Source organism: Tympanuchus pallidicinctus, unplaced genomic scaffold, assembly GCF_026119805.1.
Source record: "Tympanuchus pallidicinctus isolate F22 unplaced genomic scaffold, pur_lepc_1.0 scaffold5, whole genome shotgun sequence".
NCBI lineage: Eukaryota > Metazoa > Chordata > Aves > Galliformes > Phasianidae > Tympanuchus > Tympanuchus pallidicinctus.
This window is the reverse complement of record NW_026294769.1, coordinates 24765638-24783305: the sequence shown is the minus strand read 5'-3', so window position 1 is coordinate 24783305 and position 17668 is coordinate 24765638. Positions and strand designations below refer to the sequence as shown.

Below are 17668 nucleotides of genomic sequence, written 5' to 3'. Positions count from 1 at the left end.
CTAGGTCAGAAAAGCATGTTCAAGGACAGTAAGGAAAAGTACACTAAAAGAGGAGGAGGAGAAGTATCTCAACTCCAATTCTAAAGTAGTACTCACCTCAACACTCTCAAGAGCTTGCAGTTAGAGAGAATTCCTTTTTAATAGTATTTGTCAGAAATGTGGCACTTTACATCTTCAGGACACTGAATATACAATGATTATTCCTCACAACAGCCCTGTGAGGTAAGCATTAGATTGCAGTTACTATTTTGACACATGGACAGAGGCAGAGAAGTACGCAATCAATCCTGCACAATTGAGTTAATGAAGTTCAACGGACTTAAAAATGGACAGGTTCTTGGTGACTTCGCTGACAAAGTAAAAGAGTGGGGTAGAAATGATACTTTATCAGTTATTTTCTTTTATCTTAGTTACAATGCTTAGGGTCCAACTCTGCTGCTTTACTTATCTATCTCCCTGCAAAAACAAAAACAACAAAAAAACCCAACAACCAAACAAAAAAAACCAAGCCCACAAAAAAACCCCAACATCTTTAAGCAAAATGCACATGCAGAGATTTACTAGGAAGTGAGGGCCATTACAGAAACAGGAAAAAAATCCACTCAGTTCAGCCTAAAATTTGAGTAGAACTAAGAGAGAAGCTCGCCAGTTTAGTCAAATAGAGCAGTTTCACCTTTAGTCCTTTCAGCATTTCAAGTACAAACAAGTATTTGCTTGATGTAAGAAAACGTAGAGTTTTCTGCTAGACTGCAATCACTGTCTCAGGAAAGCTAAACTGTACTACAGACATCCAAGAGATTCTTGGATAGGAAAAGAAACTTTGGGATTTAACTCTAACTTTGCATGTATTTAAAAAGTTCCATTAGTATACCTATTATTTGAGTAAACCTCTCTTCTGAATTCTTTTTTTTGTTGCTATAGGACTACCATGAAATAATAGAACAGTTTTGTAAACTTCAACATAATAAAAAACTAAAAAGTTTTTAATATACAATAATTGATTCATTGTAATAACTTCCTACTGAAAATCAACTTTAGAAAAAGACAGTATAGTTGACAGTATGGCTGTTGTGATTAACTCATCTTCCTATAGTTTGCAGTTGAGATTTCTGAAAAGATGCACTTTCCAAGAAAGGTTTGTAGCCGTCCCAAACTGTGAACTGTCACAGATCAGCTGAAGTCCATGTAGCTGTTATGAATTCATTTACAGTGAGTAACTAATCCGTTCTTTTCTTCATGTGCAGTATCAGTGACAATGGTCTGTCTCCACGTCGAGAGATGATCACGATTAAGGAGGTCTGAGATTACACTTAGAAATACAAAATAAGTGTTCTTCTCCAGTAGAGACATCTCCATTCTCACTTATCGGAAGGTTCAGTCCGATGGGATAATGGCTGTGCACTAAGATGGAGGAGTAAAGCAGTGGCTTTAATATGAAATCATCTTCATTTTGAAAAAAGAAAAAAAGGGGGGGGAGGGTTGAGATGTAATTGTTGACACTATTACCACTGGATGTGAACTTCTCATGTGAAACTTATTTTTGCTTCTGTTAATTGAAATTTTGTCACAATTTATCTCTCCCAGGAAACTTCAGCCTTCAAGAATATACATAATTCTATATCCACAGTGAAGCTGTAGTCTGCAGACAAAAAACCAAAACAACAAAAAAAACTCAAGAAAGGTCAGAAGTGCACTTTGTATCTCCTGCCTCAAAAAAGGTTAAAGTGCTAAGTTAGAGATCTCCAAAAATTAAGCATCTCTTAGTCCTTTATTTTTTTAAACGAAACTTTATCTTTGGTTTCTTGAATCTTTTCCGTGATTTTATCCTTTGTTTCCTCCATTTTCCCCGTGATTTTATCCTTTGTTTCCTCCATTTTCTCTGTGATTTTATCCTTTGTTTCCTCCATCCTATCTTGTAGATATTCCTTTACTGGTGGTGGTGTGGACATGTAGCCATTCTTACGCAGATATTTAACAGTGAAGGATGTTCCTCCCAGAGTCACAGTATATCTGGCAGGAGTTGCAATCTTAAAGAAATAAAACAGGACAGTACTATCAAGCAGAATGTATTTTTAATATTAACAATGTACATTGACCAGTGTCAGATACTGAAAATATCTTCTGTTTGTTAAGAAATAAAACAATTCACAGCACGTGCTGCAGAAACGCATACTTCCTACTTAAGTATCCTTTTGACAAACCAGCACAGGCATCAGAGTTGCATTTTAAAAAACCTCCCTAAGCAGTTTGTAGAAAGAGCACTAACTGCCTCAGAATGCAGTACAGAACAGGCAGCACGTGAGCACTGAGCTATATGTAAACAAAGAAGAAATACTAACAGGGTGTGCTTTGAATTCTAAAATCCACAAGAGTCCAAAATTAGTCTAAAAATTAGGACCCGCTTATGGAAAGCCAAAGCTAAGAGAGACCTTAAGAAGTCAGCTAGCCCAGCACACAATGACCAGGTTTGTTATCCTAGAAAGTTTAAACAAACTTGTTCTTTCAGGACTTCAAAGATCGATGTATCATCTTCTCTTTGCAATTTATTCTAGCGCTTTCACGTCTGCCAAATCTCACATCTATAATAAAACCTTTGTCTTTAACCGCATTTCTTTATTGACCTCTTTCAGGCACAGGAGCAATTGGCAAGAGTAATGCTTTCACATGTAGTTGGGGGTGGGAGGGGCCTTAAAAGGACAGATAAGCAGCATATCACATCTGGAAAGGAAACCGATGAGTGGCATTCAAAGTGAATACATTACTTTGTTTTTGCATTGTCTGACATATTTCTGGCTCCCTAAAACAGACTTTGCACATACAACAATTAAACGAGACCCAAACCTAAATCTAAGTAATTGATTCGAGTGGACAGTGAAAGTACTTGACAACAATGGAGGAAGACAAATCAATTCACCTCCAGAATATTAAAAAAAATAAAAATAATAATAAAAAAATCCACCTACGCTCATCTGGAAATCATAAAGCATTTGAAATTTACTTCTTTATCCCTGTTAATTATTTCAGGGATACAGAGGACTAGCTTAATTGTAATTAGATCTCTGAGAGAAGACAATCATCCTGCAGCAAGAAAGTTATTTTAGAAGTACAGACTCTTTCAATGAACACAGGGCTCGTACTAACTTGCATGTAACTGTTTGCATTACAGAAATGAATGCTGAAACGTGTCCAACTATCAAAGAGAGAAAACAGCAATATTTTTTTCCTGATTTAAACAAATACACACTACTTATTTAACTAGGCAAGATATAGAGCTTGTTTGCAAACCATTAAAATACTTACTTTATACAGTGCGTATGCAGTTAGTGCATTTCCACTCTGGGAATTTTTCAGGATGTCTACTATCCTGTCTGGTAAGCCAATCAACTCTAGGAATGGAACAACATTCACTCCTCTACCAAAGAGAAAAAATAATTGAAAATGAAAAGGATGGCATACGAAACCCAAACAGTGGTCTAGAGCATCATTTCCATTCTTAAACTCAATCATACAAACAATGCACTTATGTTTTGTATGTGTTGGTAAATTAATGTGTTGCTTCCCCCCTCCCCAAGCATTCCACCAGGAGGCAGCCCATTTACATTACCCTGCTGAGCTGAGCAGCTGCAAACCTAACCTGCATTCCAGCTTACTACATCTGGAGGTGCACAGATAGAGTAGGTTCTGAGGCAGCTGCTCAGGTTCCAGTTGTACAAGTTCTGTTCAGTCCAAAATATTTTTTTTCCCCTTTTGAAACCTCAGACTAATCTGCTCACAAGTCGAGGGCCCAGATTTCAGTGTCCTCCCTTCACTTTTAAATGAAACAAATGGAACGTGGCAACAGGATGCAAATGTTATATGCACAAGACTGCAGGGCTTTTGTGCTCATCTGTTCTATCTGGTTAGTACTGGTTAATACGAGGTGGCGGCATGGGTGCAATGAGCTCTTACTATAATGTCTTTCTATCTGAAAATCAGAGAAATTATATCAGCACCAGAACAGGGAAAAAAAAAGGCAGTCCTCCTTTACACTGTAAAAGAAAGCTACGTGCAGTTATAGATCTGATACCTCACTTCCCCAAATTTAGAAATGTTGTATTATTAGCATCATCATCAATTTCTATCTACTATTTCCAGCATTTTAAGTGTTTCTCTATGCATGTGATCACTTTAGCAGCAGGATCAGGAACAGTATCAGGCAGGAATTTTCTAACAGTTACCAGAATCAACAAAGGCCTCATTCCAGAGAAGAAAACAGATCTACTAAGACCTAAAAGACAGTGTTAATCAATGCTGTTAAATAAACCATGGCCATTTAGTCATGCACCATGAGCAGTCATTCTGAAAGTTATTCTTCTACTTCAAGAGAGTGCTACTCCTGTAGCACAACAAATCAGTTTTGTTATGATTAGTTCCTACTTAAATATTTCAACTGCTTTCATCTGTTAAATATGTATTTTAGCAGCTAACCTAAGCACTTCAAGAAAACAAACTTGAAAAGCCTGGATGTGAGTATCAACTTGGATTCATCCAAAGCAAAGTATTTTTAATAGCTCCAGACCTTTATTCTTCCAACGTGAGCTAAACTTAGAATGACATTTGGATCTATAGCTCCTAGAAAGGGCAATGATGCCAGCTGGTTAGAGTCACTAAAACAAACACTTGTGTGGTAGGGCATTCTGTTGTCAAAGCCCCATCCTTGCCACTAGAAAATGTCATTGTTTCATATGTTCTATTATTAAATATGCAACACTAGCAATCCAGAGATAAACATTTACTTATATTTAGCAAACCATTTCCACATAGACAGTGCTCTTTCATCTGAACTAATAGTTCCTAGCTGATGTAGTTCTTTGTAATAAATGCCATTTTCCAAAACATTACCTGTCCCACACTAAAGAAGTTTAAATTAGAAATATGTAAGGACTTTTTTTTTGGCCACACAACTTAATTTTCCAATTAAAAGTCTGTGCTACAGACTTAGAGTAACTTTTTTCAGTAGAGGAAGGGAAAGACAGTAAGCAGAAATAAAAAAGGAAAGATGTATATTTTGTGAGGAGCTCAGAGTGAGGTAAAAGATTTAAAAATCCAGTCATAGGAGAAGACTGGGGATGAAGGGAGATGGAAGGGGTGAAATATCCTTCAAATCCAAAGGCAAAGAACAGGTCTATAAAGATTTTATCTAACAACTCAATTGGGATTCCAAATCTCCAAATTTATATCTGGTGGAAGTTTACTAATCATTTCAATGCTGTTTATATCCATGCATATTTCGGGGAGAGCTACATTCTTGCAAATACTACATTTCCTAATGCAACAAATGCACACCCAGTATACAGCAGTCACTGCATGAAAACATTAAGTACACAACAAGCTCATGAGCCCTACATTCTTTCAGTATTAATCTTATGCTTCAGGTAAAAATGTGGCCTCATTTCTCTATCATGTACAGAGGCATTTTTTAGCACAGATTAATAACTTACATCCTTTCACCTGTGAAAGTCCAGGTCAATTAAATAGCAGCACTGCACACTGCAACAAAATATCAACTTACTTCATGGCTGCATAGTAAAAGGTTCCAAACCACACAGTGGAAGTCACAAGATGAACGGGAATCATGACTTTTCCATACTGTTTAAAAGTTTTCTTGAATCTTTGAACAAGGCTAATTGATTTGTCTTGTAACGGATCAGGATCTGAAGCATCTGACTCTACAGGGCTCTGCTTGGGTACTTCAGTGGCTGAAGTCAAAGCTTCTCTCTCTTCTGGTGCTTTCCTAGGAGTGTCTGCTGGCTGTGATGAAACAGTGCTGCTCTTTGAGGCAAAGAGTGCTGCACCTGCATGAAGACATCGTTTAGGAGGGTCCAGTGCCAAATTCACTCTGCATCCAACATGAGATGCCACCGATGGTCCTTTTAAGCCATGAAAGGCACCAGTGCGAGGAAACAACAAACACATCCCATGGGCCAGCTGAGAAGCAGTATGTAATACACTCCTTTGCATCTTGATGAAATGGGGCTGAGGTTTCTGCAGAGAAGAAACAATAGGGAAATTGAAAACAAATTCCATTCCAATTAACTGATTTGCAATTGCTCAGTGTTACTTAATTCTGAAGTTTTCTCTTTTCCTATTCCTCTGCTTCAGAAGGTTTTCCCATCTTCTTTCACAGAAATGGTTATTTTCTAGAATTAAGCAAATCCTGTTAGATTTCACCTCTTCACTTCTGAAATAAAATATCCCCTTTGAGCCCCTCAATGCTCATTCTGCTGCCTGAAACCATTTTTAAGATGTTTAGTGACACCTACTGCTTCATCTGCACAATATGGTACAGGTGTTGAAGTTACTTCATTTTTAGGAGTAACTGGTATCTCAGGTGATTCTTCCAACCTGCACAGATGTAGTAAGACCTGACCGGAGTGCTTTAGTGATAATGGGATGCTCTTAAAGAGATACCACACACAACATAATTAAAATTAATTACGGTATTGAACTAAGAGAAAAAAATCATAGTTAGGAACAAAATAATCCCTGTAATCTCAAATGTTACAACACAAAGAACGTTTTAAAACTGCAGATCATCCTCTTATAGCCTTACGATTTATTAGTTACTCTTGAAAGTTTATAAGAACCACTGTGAGGGTCTGCATAAAACAAAACAGGAATTTTGTTTGGTATGCATAATAACTTGTAACAGCAAACTACTGAACAACCAACTTTCCTTCCCACAAAAGAAAAATGGCTCCAATTGATTTTATATAACTAATGCCAGCTAAGTCAGTTATGTTACAACATGCAAATCTTCCTGATGTTTTTAGGTGCGTAACTACCTTAGTAAATCTTGATGCAAACTAGAAATTGTTCAAGTTTATTTAAGCTCCACAGTCATCTTTGCATCTCCTTCACCTACTACAGCCTTTATATACATTTTAATCAGGTTTTTTCATAGTTAAATCATCTAGGTTATTGAAAATGGTAAATAATTCATAATATAAACCGTGGTTTAAAATAAATGAACTCATACATAGCCTTTATTGCTTTTCAAATATGCAACAAAAAGGAAAATATTTTATCTTCAAAAATTGCTGCTCTTCCAATAGTTCCCTCCTTTCAAATACATGTCTTGAACATATTGACAACTCTGCCAAAGTAGAAAAAAAGACACATTTAGAGAAGATACAAAGAACAGCCAACAGATGCTATTAAGATCTCTGGTCAGTCTGAAACCTTGCTTACTGAAGATGCACCTGTGTGGATTCCATTTTGGACACTGACAAACCAATGGTAGGGCTTTTTTTTTCCTGCATAAGTTTCTGGGCTCTGAATTAGTGTTTCATTCCAAGTTCAAGGACTTAAAAAAAAAAAAAAAAAAAAACCCTCAAAATTCTTAAAATTCCCCTCAACAGGAGGAAGCAGTGGGGTCACCTCAGTGTGTTCAACACTCGTCAGTCAGTGGCTCACTGTGATGGGTAAATAAGTTGCAGGAACTTTGCTGAGGGAATTAAGCGTGCTTAAAACTCAACAACAGCCATAACTTCACTACTGGCTGAAAGCAGGGGAAGAAAAAGGATCGCTGCCAAGACTTGTTGTGCCATTTTTGTTCTTTCTTTATCCGCAGATGGACCTGGAGCTCACCAACTACAGGGTTGTTCTCCAGGATGTAAGACTTGCCTAACCAAAGGGAAGTTCTCTGGGGTAGATCCTAAAAAGGTCCTGAACCTTGTAGGCACATATGAGAGTATACTCCAGCTAACATTCTGAGAACCATCTTACTTTCTTTTTGTCTGCTTTAAAAAGCTTTTTGTTAGATACTTCATGCCTAAATAGAGGTTTTGATGCAATAGGGTTTACATTTGAGAGAATAGAACAGTTGGAAATTTCCAAGAGATGCTACTGTCTTACAGGGACTTGTTTTATTTTACATATCTGAACACAGAAGAGACCTTTGAAGTGTAAGTTGAGGATGACACTAATGTCGAGTAGCACTATGAGCCTAGAAGAGGAAAAGTGCTATATCTGCAATGGATAGAGCAGCATGTAGGAAAGGCAAATTAATAAAATGATATAGCACACACCTTATAAATTGACTTTAATTAACAAGTACTGTTAAAAGGGTGGTGGATACAGCTGCTCAACTGCAGTATTTTAATTACGTTACGTTGCTCAGCACCGCAAACAACTCTTAAACAAGACAGACTACCCATAGCATACAATACAGGTGTCTGGATATGGAACTGTAGTTGTTTCATCCTTCCAAAACACAATAGGCATCCAGGGCAATCTATCCTTTAAGACGTGATTAGTGCGAGGAAGTTTCCAGGCTCCTGGACACTCAACACGCAGCAGGAAAAGAAAAAAAGTGTCAGCCTATGGATTTGAGGCATTATTTTATTCTCTAAGTACAATACTTTCCTCAAGAAAATAATTAGTTACATGAGTTGTACAACTGCCCCTGTAACTTACGGTTTTCAAAACCCCTTAGATTTTAAGAAAGGACAGTAACACAAATGTTATCTACAATGGCACTGGATGACTTCTGAAAAGTTCTTTCTTAATTGCATTTAATTCCATTATTTGTTTTCCATGCTATTGCATGATGCTGCAAGAGCACAGAAAAAGAAAGAAGCTAAAATCTTCAAACACCGAGGTGGAAAAGCTGGTGGAACACTGTATAAAAACTGGGCAAAGGGAAGAAATTTTGAAGCATCTTAGCTTTTCCATTAGCTTTACCATAAATATGGAACAAGAAAAAAGAGTAAGAAGAACAAACTAACATGGTGACATCTAATGAAAAATGCAGCTGTTCTCTGCTGTAAGAATCTGTAACTTCAAACAATTCAGAGTAACTGAATTGATGCTAGTATGACAAACTATGAAATTAACACTTCTGAGATAAGGTCTCTTCTGCGTGGTAGTGTTCTGCTGGTTATTTAGTGGTATCTCCAGCTGGCAGTAAATGGAGCTGAAGAGATCTTGGCTGTTCAGGACACACTCCTGCTTGAGATTTTTGGACATCCATTTTATTTCTGAAGTCTGCCTCATGACAAGTGATCAACAAGCCCTCTGACATAAAGGGAGTGGCTCCCATGGCCTCTTGAGCATAGCTCAGCTCCTCATTACAGTGCCAGAGGTTTTGCTTAGGCAATTTTTTTACTTTTGTAATTTAGATCAGCTTCAGCACAAAACTGATGTACTTCAGGAGAAGCCAATCTCTACTTGCACAGCAAAATCTTTGCCTTCCAGTGATTATTAGGATGTAAAGATTAGACTTGCTTTTGTTTCTGAGGACAGGAGAAATTCAAGATGTCGCAGAGATGGCTTTGGATACTTACCTACATGTTAAGCAAACCAAACAAAACCCCAATAAACAGGGATGTCAGGAAAACAGTTAAGCAACAAGCCAGACAGATACAGATACAGCAAGAGCACTGCAGATATCTGCTTCTGGGAAGAGAAATGATGCCACAGATGATGTCAGATGAAGCTTCCAAATAGGATCATTTCACTAAGAACAGTTATCCTTTCATAATGAGCAAGTTTTGAGCTGCCAGCAAAAATGTGAGAATGGCAGTAGTGTTAAGACAGCAAAACCTCCAGTCTAAGATCTTTTCTAAGGAGGTCAGAGAAATCCAAGGGAATTGATGGTACAGTACACACAGACTGCACTGGTTTATTTTCTCATTCTACAAGAAACACTCTGGACACAATATGTAAATACGGATGGATTTAAAGCACTTGTTCTGACAGTGGTTAAAAACGGAACATTAATTATACCACAGGAGAGTTCCCAATGAAAATCTATGAGCTTTTTCCATTCCCAAGATACTGTTCTACAAAATCAATTTATACTCCTATCAATTTTAGAGCAAAAAAAAAGAAGAAAAAAAAAAAGAAAGATCAAGCAAACTCGGAGGACTGTGTTTTGTGTACACAGAAGAATTTGCAAAGGACACAAACAGTGTTTTCAGAAATCCTTTCCAGTTCACATTTCCATCTCCATCACGCCTAACCTCCCCATTTTCCCTTAGCAAATGCTGTGCTCTAATTTTTAAATGTATTGCATTCCTACAGGTCAACACTAATGTGAGTGCAAACTTTTAAACTCTTACTTCATCAAACTACTATAGCTCACGCTCAGACTTAGTACTGTTTTTGGTAACCTAGTGAGGTCAAGAAAGTAGAATAAACAGACAGAGTGTCCCTATAAACATGGCAGTCTCTGCTACTACAGTCTTCTGAGTATTGGCAAGCACAAGCAAAAGTTGCTTTGGGTAGCACAGAAGCTCTTGCAGAGCTTTATGAACTCTGAACATTGGGTTCAGTCATTAAGTAAAGCAGGAGAACATAATGCAGTGAGCATGATGAATTGTAGATCTGGAATGCCAAACAGAAGTCTTAACAGCTGGTCTGCATCCAGTCAAAGTGACAGTAGTATCCCCATTCTCCTGTATATGGAGAAGCATTAGACCTCAAATTTGCACACAATTGAGCATATCCAAAGTGTGAATGTTTTATCTATTTTCTAAAAGACTATTCAGCTGTCTGTAGTGCTTTCTGCTCCAGCCTGTTTAATATCTAGCATTATTCTACGTTTTAACCATGAACTCCATCCGGCTTTGCAGTGCTGAACATCTACGCTGGGCTCCTTCATACCAAAGTTTCACTCTGCCCTCTACTGATTTTTTACAGAAGTACAGAAGTTTGCACCAATACAAAAGGTTTCTACAGTCCTTTTTATTTCAGGATAACACAGAAACTTTCCCAAACAACTCCAAACAGCCTCTTTCATCCTTGAATCTTTCGATGTTTCATTAGTTCATCTCTCTCAAAACACTGGTATTTTTCTTTCAGGAGAGTTGAACCAACATGAGAGGACGTGGGGTGGGTGTGGGTAGGTCTGCCCAGCAAGAGAAAGTCTTCAAGTCAAGCAAAACCTTTGTAAAAGACAGTGCATATGAATAAACTTCATCTAGAACAATTTCTTGCATGTCTTTGAAATCTCTAAGAAAAAAAGACAAAACTGAATGGCAGCTTGTTCAAGACCTCCTGCTATTTCTAATTTGGATTCCAGTAGTCAAGCTCATTTTCACATTCATAATCTTCCCAATTACTCAAGACTTGATTGACATAAAATTTAGATAATTTTTAAATAAAAAAAACAGCTCTTGGAGATGGAAACACATATTTGGTCTTATTTTGAAAGGTGTAATAAAGCAACTGGAAACACACTGCAGATACTGTCACCTCCACTAGAACAACTACTTCTAAATCAAATCAAGCTCAGCCTTTTTGAAGAGGCAATATCAAAAACGTGTAGGTACTCACACTTTCCTTTAACTAACTGTAAAAGGCATTTATTAAGAATATGCTTAAACTTAGATCTTAGCATCAACTCTGTACAACCTTTTCCCTCATCTTGCACTGAGACTACCAAACGGCTTCCTTTCTGGATGCAATAAATGCCATTTTGCCACCTCAGGTCCTTGCAGGTCTCATCTCATCATCCCTCATCCCATCTCTCCCTATCCCAACAGCAGCCAACAGTACCAGCCATAATGAAATTGTTACCTAATGAAATCTGCATTAAACCAAACCCAATCCTCTGTCTCCCATCCAAACAACTTCAACAGGAACAGAATCTACAGTGGAAGCATCAAGTTCAAGACTCTCATTCTTTCAAACTGCACTTTTTCACATTTTTAAACACTGAAGTGCTGTCATTTTCTCCCAGAAAAAAAAAAAAAAAAAACCAACAAAAAACAAGAAACAAAACCACAAAACAACACAGAGAATGATCATCTCTCAGCAGAATTACTGTTGGCAGACATTCACTTCCACTGCAAATCTTTTCTAAACATTCAGAGTTAAGCTTTGAATTCTCTGTTGTGAATTCAGAGTTGTCCATATGGAGAACTATGCGTAGTATCAATCAGAAAATCTTGAAGAATTATGTGTGAAGAGGCTGATCATAACATTTACAGAACACACACATGCTCAAAACCACATTCATCATCATAATTTTTAGTAAATGCTGTTCCCCATGTCTCCACATACAAATGCAACCTGTTAGTATGACAAAAAGTATTACTTTTGTTAAGGTTTGGGTAGCTGAATTGATAAACTTTCTTCGGCCACTACTCAATCCAGGCAGCATGTTTTGCTTAGAGGACATGACTGATAACGTTGCCAACCGTGCAACCGACAGTGACAACATCTGCATGCATCTGAAAGAGCATCACTCACAGAGCAGAGACTTCACTCCAGAAGGAACTGTGATGAGACTTCAGTTATAGGAGCATAATGACAATCTTGAGTGCAGCCTGAAGCAGCAAATTGGGCATATTCAGAAGATAACCTCCAGAACGGGGTTCCATCTAATTTACATGAGGGCACCACAACAGGATTCAGATGGTCCCCTGGGTACCAGGAGGAGTCTTTCAGTCAGCCAGACTCTTTGCAGCATTCCAACTTCTCCCTCACCCTTCTCAATGCCACCTACCCAAACCATCTCATTACCACAATCAAGAGCTGCTTAAGACATCTCAAAGTCATGGCAGGATTCTGACAGTGTACAGAGCCTACCAGTAGAACATGACCCATCAGACACCTCCCTAAGTGCTGAGCAGTTATTAGAAAAACAGTGTGTAGCTCAGTGGATTCACAAATTCTTTTTGATGCAATATACAGCCTACTGTTGCTTAGCAAAGAAAACACAGTTGAAAGATCTTCCACGAGTCAGAAATTGCCGTACCTAAGCCACATATTTTTAATCACTCCTCATAGCTATAGAACATAACTTGTTCTTGTCCTTCTAGGGGATGCTGCAACACTTGGAGACAACAAACAAAGATACGCAGTCTTATTTCTCTCCCTCTTATTGAGAGCAAGAACTTGCGAGCCACAGATTAGAGAAAAACTGACTTCCTATGGAGTGGTGTCATAAGGCTGAGTTTGCTGGCATCCAAACAACAATGAAATTCAACTGAGGATCCTTGCACAGTTAGGGCATTCAATACAACTCCCTTACGCATATTCTTTTGTTTCCTAAGATTGAGTTTAAGTTGCAGCTATTTTTCAAAAGCATCAAGTATGACCTTCCCTCCACTTTCATCAAACATCTAAAAGACTACTATTTCTCTGATTGCAACCACTCTGTCAAAGATAGCTAGTATTACTGGTCTGTTCTTTCTTACCTAATTCCAGCGCATACACTTCACTTTCTTAGGAAATCATGCTAAAAACTAAAGTTACTACCCAACTTAATGCCTTTCTCTGTTGACCAGTACTTTTCATGTCTTTTTCATTAGAAACCTGGAGCACCACAAACTAAGCAGGCTAACTGACTGGTACATGCTGGGGCTAAGCACTGTCACCACAGTTAAAGATAAGCATCTTCACATGCTACTCAGTTCCACCCACCAGTTTTGGAAGAAACTTACAGAACTGCTATAAAGCCACTCATGCATCTATATTTAGAATCAATAAAATCAATGTATCTGAAAATTTGCTGTTTTATAATTTAGAATCACAGAATCCTTAGAGTTCAAAGGACGTGTGAAGGCCATCTAGTCCAACTGCCCTGCAATGAACAGGGACAGCATGGCTACATCAGGATGTCCAGGGCCTGATCCAGCCTCATCTTGAAAGTCTCCAGGGACGGGGCATCAACTACATCTGTGGGCAACCTGTTCCAGTTCCTCACTACACTCACTGTAAAAAGCTTTTTCCTTATATCCAACCTAAATCTGCTCTCTTTGAGCTTGAAACCATTTCCCCTTGTTCTATCACCACAGACCCTGCTAAAGATTCTGTCCCCTTCTATTCTGTAGCTTCCCTTTATATACTGAAAGGCAGCTATCAGGTCACCTCACAGCCTTCTCTTCTCCACGCTGAACAGCCCCAGCTCACTCAGCCATCCTCATAGGAGAGGTGTTCCATTCTGTGGAATGTACTCATTAGTATTTCACGGTATAACCCTCATTCTCTTCCCTCATTCCGTTTTTTGCAAGGAAACTGTGCTCAATATCTGGAGAACTGCAGAGGATCTCCTGCTACAACACTATACACAGCCACAAACAGCCAACTTTGTGTTTTGTTTATATAATGACTGCTGCACACGGCCAAGGTCAGTTTTTGGACACGACCAAATAACAGATCCCTACAACTACAGTTTACAGCCCAGCTAACTCATACTTTCTTTTTCTGATGGGTACAAATGGAATGAACCCTAGTTTTACTATTCAGATATCTATGTTGTATGGGAACTGCTGAGTCACGGCCTGAACCTCTGATTGATCACCTGAGATGAGCAGTGAGTCAGCCAGAGGAGCACAGGTGAAGGCAATTCAGCTGTGCTGCCTGGCTCCACCTCTCCTAGATCTATTTAAGAGCTGGCTACCAGTGGGGAAGAATCTTTTCAGGAGATTGCCTTTGCTGGTTTTCTGAGTGAGCCCAGGATAGGGGTAAGCTTTCCATTTATTCTCTTTTGTTACCATAATCTGCTCTGCCTAACTTTCTTGTTTATTTTATGAATATAACATCCTAATATTTTTTGATTATACATATGTTTAGAAAGAGCAATGTTACATCTGGAAATTTAACAAAAATAAAGCCTTTTTTGTTGTTGAATCATCATATAGTCAGTTTGAAGACAATACGATGTTAAGAAGAACTAAAGGCCACTAGCATAGAAAGGATTTAAGTGGCTCAAAGGAAATGCAGGTCCTTGAGAACTGAGATCACTGCATGTGTGCTTCAGAAAAGTCTAGACATCAAGCAAGGTTGTTGTCCTACCACATAAACGCAATGCCTTAATGGGGAAATTGATTCTGCCCTGCATAGAACAACAGAGGAAAAAAAGGCTGGAGGACTGACATAATAAGACACACCAAGCTGATATACTGAGATGCAGTTAAACTCCAATTTTCCTGACAATTTGAAGCCATATATTCTTGACTTAGTAAGAACAAAGTATGTTGGACTCAACACACCTGTGCTGGTACCTTCAAGATCAACAGAATCTCAGAAGGTATCATCTCAGCAGATCATAAGGATTTTACCTTGATACTCTGGTAGGCAACTGTGTAGTTCACGCACTTCAGATCAACAATCATAGTCCAAGATTCAGAAATTCTGAAAAGACTCCCAATTACTTCTAGTAGATACTTTGACTTGAGTGAAAGTGAAGGTTATGGCAAGAAGAAAGAGGTTAGGTTAGGTTACTGCAGCTTTTTTTCTTTATTTTTAAGTCTTGGATCATGAGAAAACAAAAGACTGTTCTCCCTGTCCTTACGGTAATGAAATAGCAGCAGGAGTAGGAAGTTATTTTTCAATTTAAGAAAAAAAAAACAACACCTTTGCAACTTAATTTGTTATTGTGCTCATAACATTCTATGATTCTTAAAGCTTTTAAGTGGTCAGATCACTTTCACGCTACATTCACATTTGCATTTATCTTTCCTAAGGAAACAGAGTGGTTCAGTGGAGACTGGTTTCTGACTTTCTTCTTGCTGTGCTGGAAAACACTGAATATACGCATTCTCTTCTGAAATTTCACCAACACAAACTGCCACATGCTACCAAGTTCTTAAGCATTCATACTGCCCAGGAAGATTTCAGGCATATCTGACAGACCTCAGCTATTTGTGATTTTATTCAATTCTTACTCTGGAAACATTGCTGATGTTGGATCTGCTTCTTAAAAACATTCAGCTTCAACAGTCTGGGCTTATAGCATATCAACAGTTATAACTGGATCTTGCTTGCAATCTGCAAAACTAACTGAATTCAAGGAATGCCATAGATTCAACTACCAGCTTTAGAGATATTTTTCTGTTGCCATCGCACCACCTGTCTGCTCATCTCCAAGATCAGCATGGAAATCAGAGTGCCATACAGATTCAGAAACATGCTGAGATGCAAACTGAGGCCTGTTATCTGAAATAATGGGACATCAAGAACTCCGTTTTCCAAAAGCAGACATCATTGTCTCAATGATGTCTATAGGCATACACAGAGAATTAAGTCAGTTTGCATGGAGAAGAGATCATCTGCAACAGCAGAATTACATGGAGCCTTTTAAACTAGATCAGATCGTTTGTTATCAGGCTCTACAGCCTATGAAGCAGATGCATGGAAAGTCACGCTAGACAAACCTTTTTTCATCTTACATTTGTTACATACTCTTAACAGAGTCTGCATCTGCCTACTCAGTTTTTGCCATGTGCAAGCCATCTGATATCCACCCACCCAAAGCATCCAATGATTTCTTTTTCTCCCAATGGGAGCAGTGATTGCAATTCCACAATGTTGCCACAGAGGTCAGTCATATCGCTTTCAACTCAAGCGGATCTTGCTCTGTGAAAGGAGGTAAACACCTGTCAAGCCCCATAGGAGGAGGGAGACTGGGGATACATTACCCTCTGCACAAACATTTCCCATACAGAAGCAGCTGCGAATCAAATTAACAAGGAGCACACGCATCAAGGTATGCTCCAGACTAAGAGCTTGTTCCCTGTCACTTCCTAAGTATCATAACTTCAAGGAATCTTTTTAAGGCTTATGCTTGCAACAGTAAAACTCTTTGGGTTTAGCTAAGTTGAGGAATGCTGTCAGGTGAAATTTGCTTAACATACGTTTTGGTGTGGACTTTGGGGCATTTGATGTGCTGCTGTCCGAATTCATGCTTCCTCCTCTGGGCCGGCTTTAGAAGGCACTTCAGAAACAGACACAAATGAGGTCAGACATGCAGTCTGTAATACCAGACAGAGAGGCACATTTGATTTAAAAGTAAGAAATGACTCCTCTGATCTAACAGTCTTAGCAAAAAGCCTTCTGACTTCTAATACTCTGAGTGTCTGGAAAACACTCACTGTTAAGAAGCAGACTACCAATGAGAACCATAAATGCGTACAAGTTTGCCAATAGGCTTCTGTTTTGTTCTGATAGCCATTGTCTCCTGAGGGTTCTGAGACTTTTACAGCTATCCCAGACAGGAAGCATGAGAAGAAAGGCTGACGGCCCAAGAGGAGCACAGAAGCATCATTTTACCTCACACGGCTCAGAGGAGCACAATCAGATTTCTCAACTTTGAGACTCCCCGGTGGGGGAAAGCAGTCTTTAGCATTTATCTGCCACACGCTGCCAGCGAGTCACCGAGAAGCACCCAGCACGCTGAGCACAACCTCTGTACTGCCACCTGCGGTATCCCGTTAGGACTCTCAGCCGAGGCCCCTCAGCAGCTCACTCCGTAATGCCGTCCCACAGCGGCGGCCGACACGTTCCAAACGAGGCAGGACGACTGCAGGACGTGCGGGACAGCGGGCGGCCCGGAGCCCCGGCGTTCTGCCCCTCCCCGCCCGCAGCCATTCCCCAGCTCCCCCGCGACTACAGCAGCGGGACCGGGGGCACGGCGCGCACCTGCCCGACGGCCGCGGGGCTGAGAGCTTCCAGCCGCCGCCCCGCCCCTCAGCGCCGACAGCCATCCGGGAGCCCCGCGCCCTCCCGCTCCCAGGCCGGTCCCCCCGCCCCAAGGTACCTCGCGGCCGAGCCACCGCTCTTCCTGCGGGCCGGGGACCCTGGGCACGCGCCAGGCGGCGGTTGACCAACGGCCACTGCCGGGAGCGCGCGCACGCGCCGCTCCCTCCGCCTGCTCCCCCACCCCCCTCCCTCACTC

The 17668-nt window shown here is 39.7% G+C and overlaps 1 protein-coding gene and 1 long non-coding RNA gene across 6 annotated transcripts in view; one reads left to right on the top strand and one right to left on the bottom strand.

Moving 5' to 3' along the window:
• The window catches only part of FAM210A (family with sequence similarity 210 member A), a 25024-nt gene extending 7356 nt beyond the window's left edge, over positions 1–17668 (bottom strand). Inside the window, exons 1-4 of one of the 5 annotated variants that reach the window (XM_052704095.1) lie at positions 17531–17668; positions 5552–6024; positions 3301–3412; positions 115–2027 (exon numbers count right to left, since the gene is read on the bottom strand). In XM_052704095.1, the coding sequence (XP_052560055.1) occupies positions 1761–2027; positions 3301–3412; positions 5552–6000 (828 nt within the window). In that variant the 5' untranslated portion in view covers positions 6001–6024; positions 17531–17668 and the 3' untranslated portion in view covers positions 115–1760. Of the gene's footprint in view, positions 1–96; positions 2028–3300; positions 3413–5551; positions 7016–16242; positions 16351–16628; positions 16916–17043; positions 17148–17530 lie in introns of those variants that run through there. The other 4 variants (XM_052704096.1, XM_052704093.1, XM_052704094.1 and 1 more) reach the window with 4 other exon arrangements.
• LOC128091138 (uncharacterized) lies at positions 5884–9889 on the top strand. Its single transcript, XR_008211262.1, has 2 exons — positions 5884–5977; positions 7613–9889. It is a non-coding gene; the product is annotated as an uncharacterized LOC128091138 (long non-coding RNA).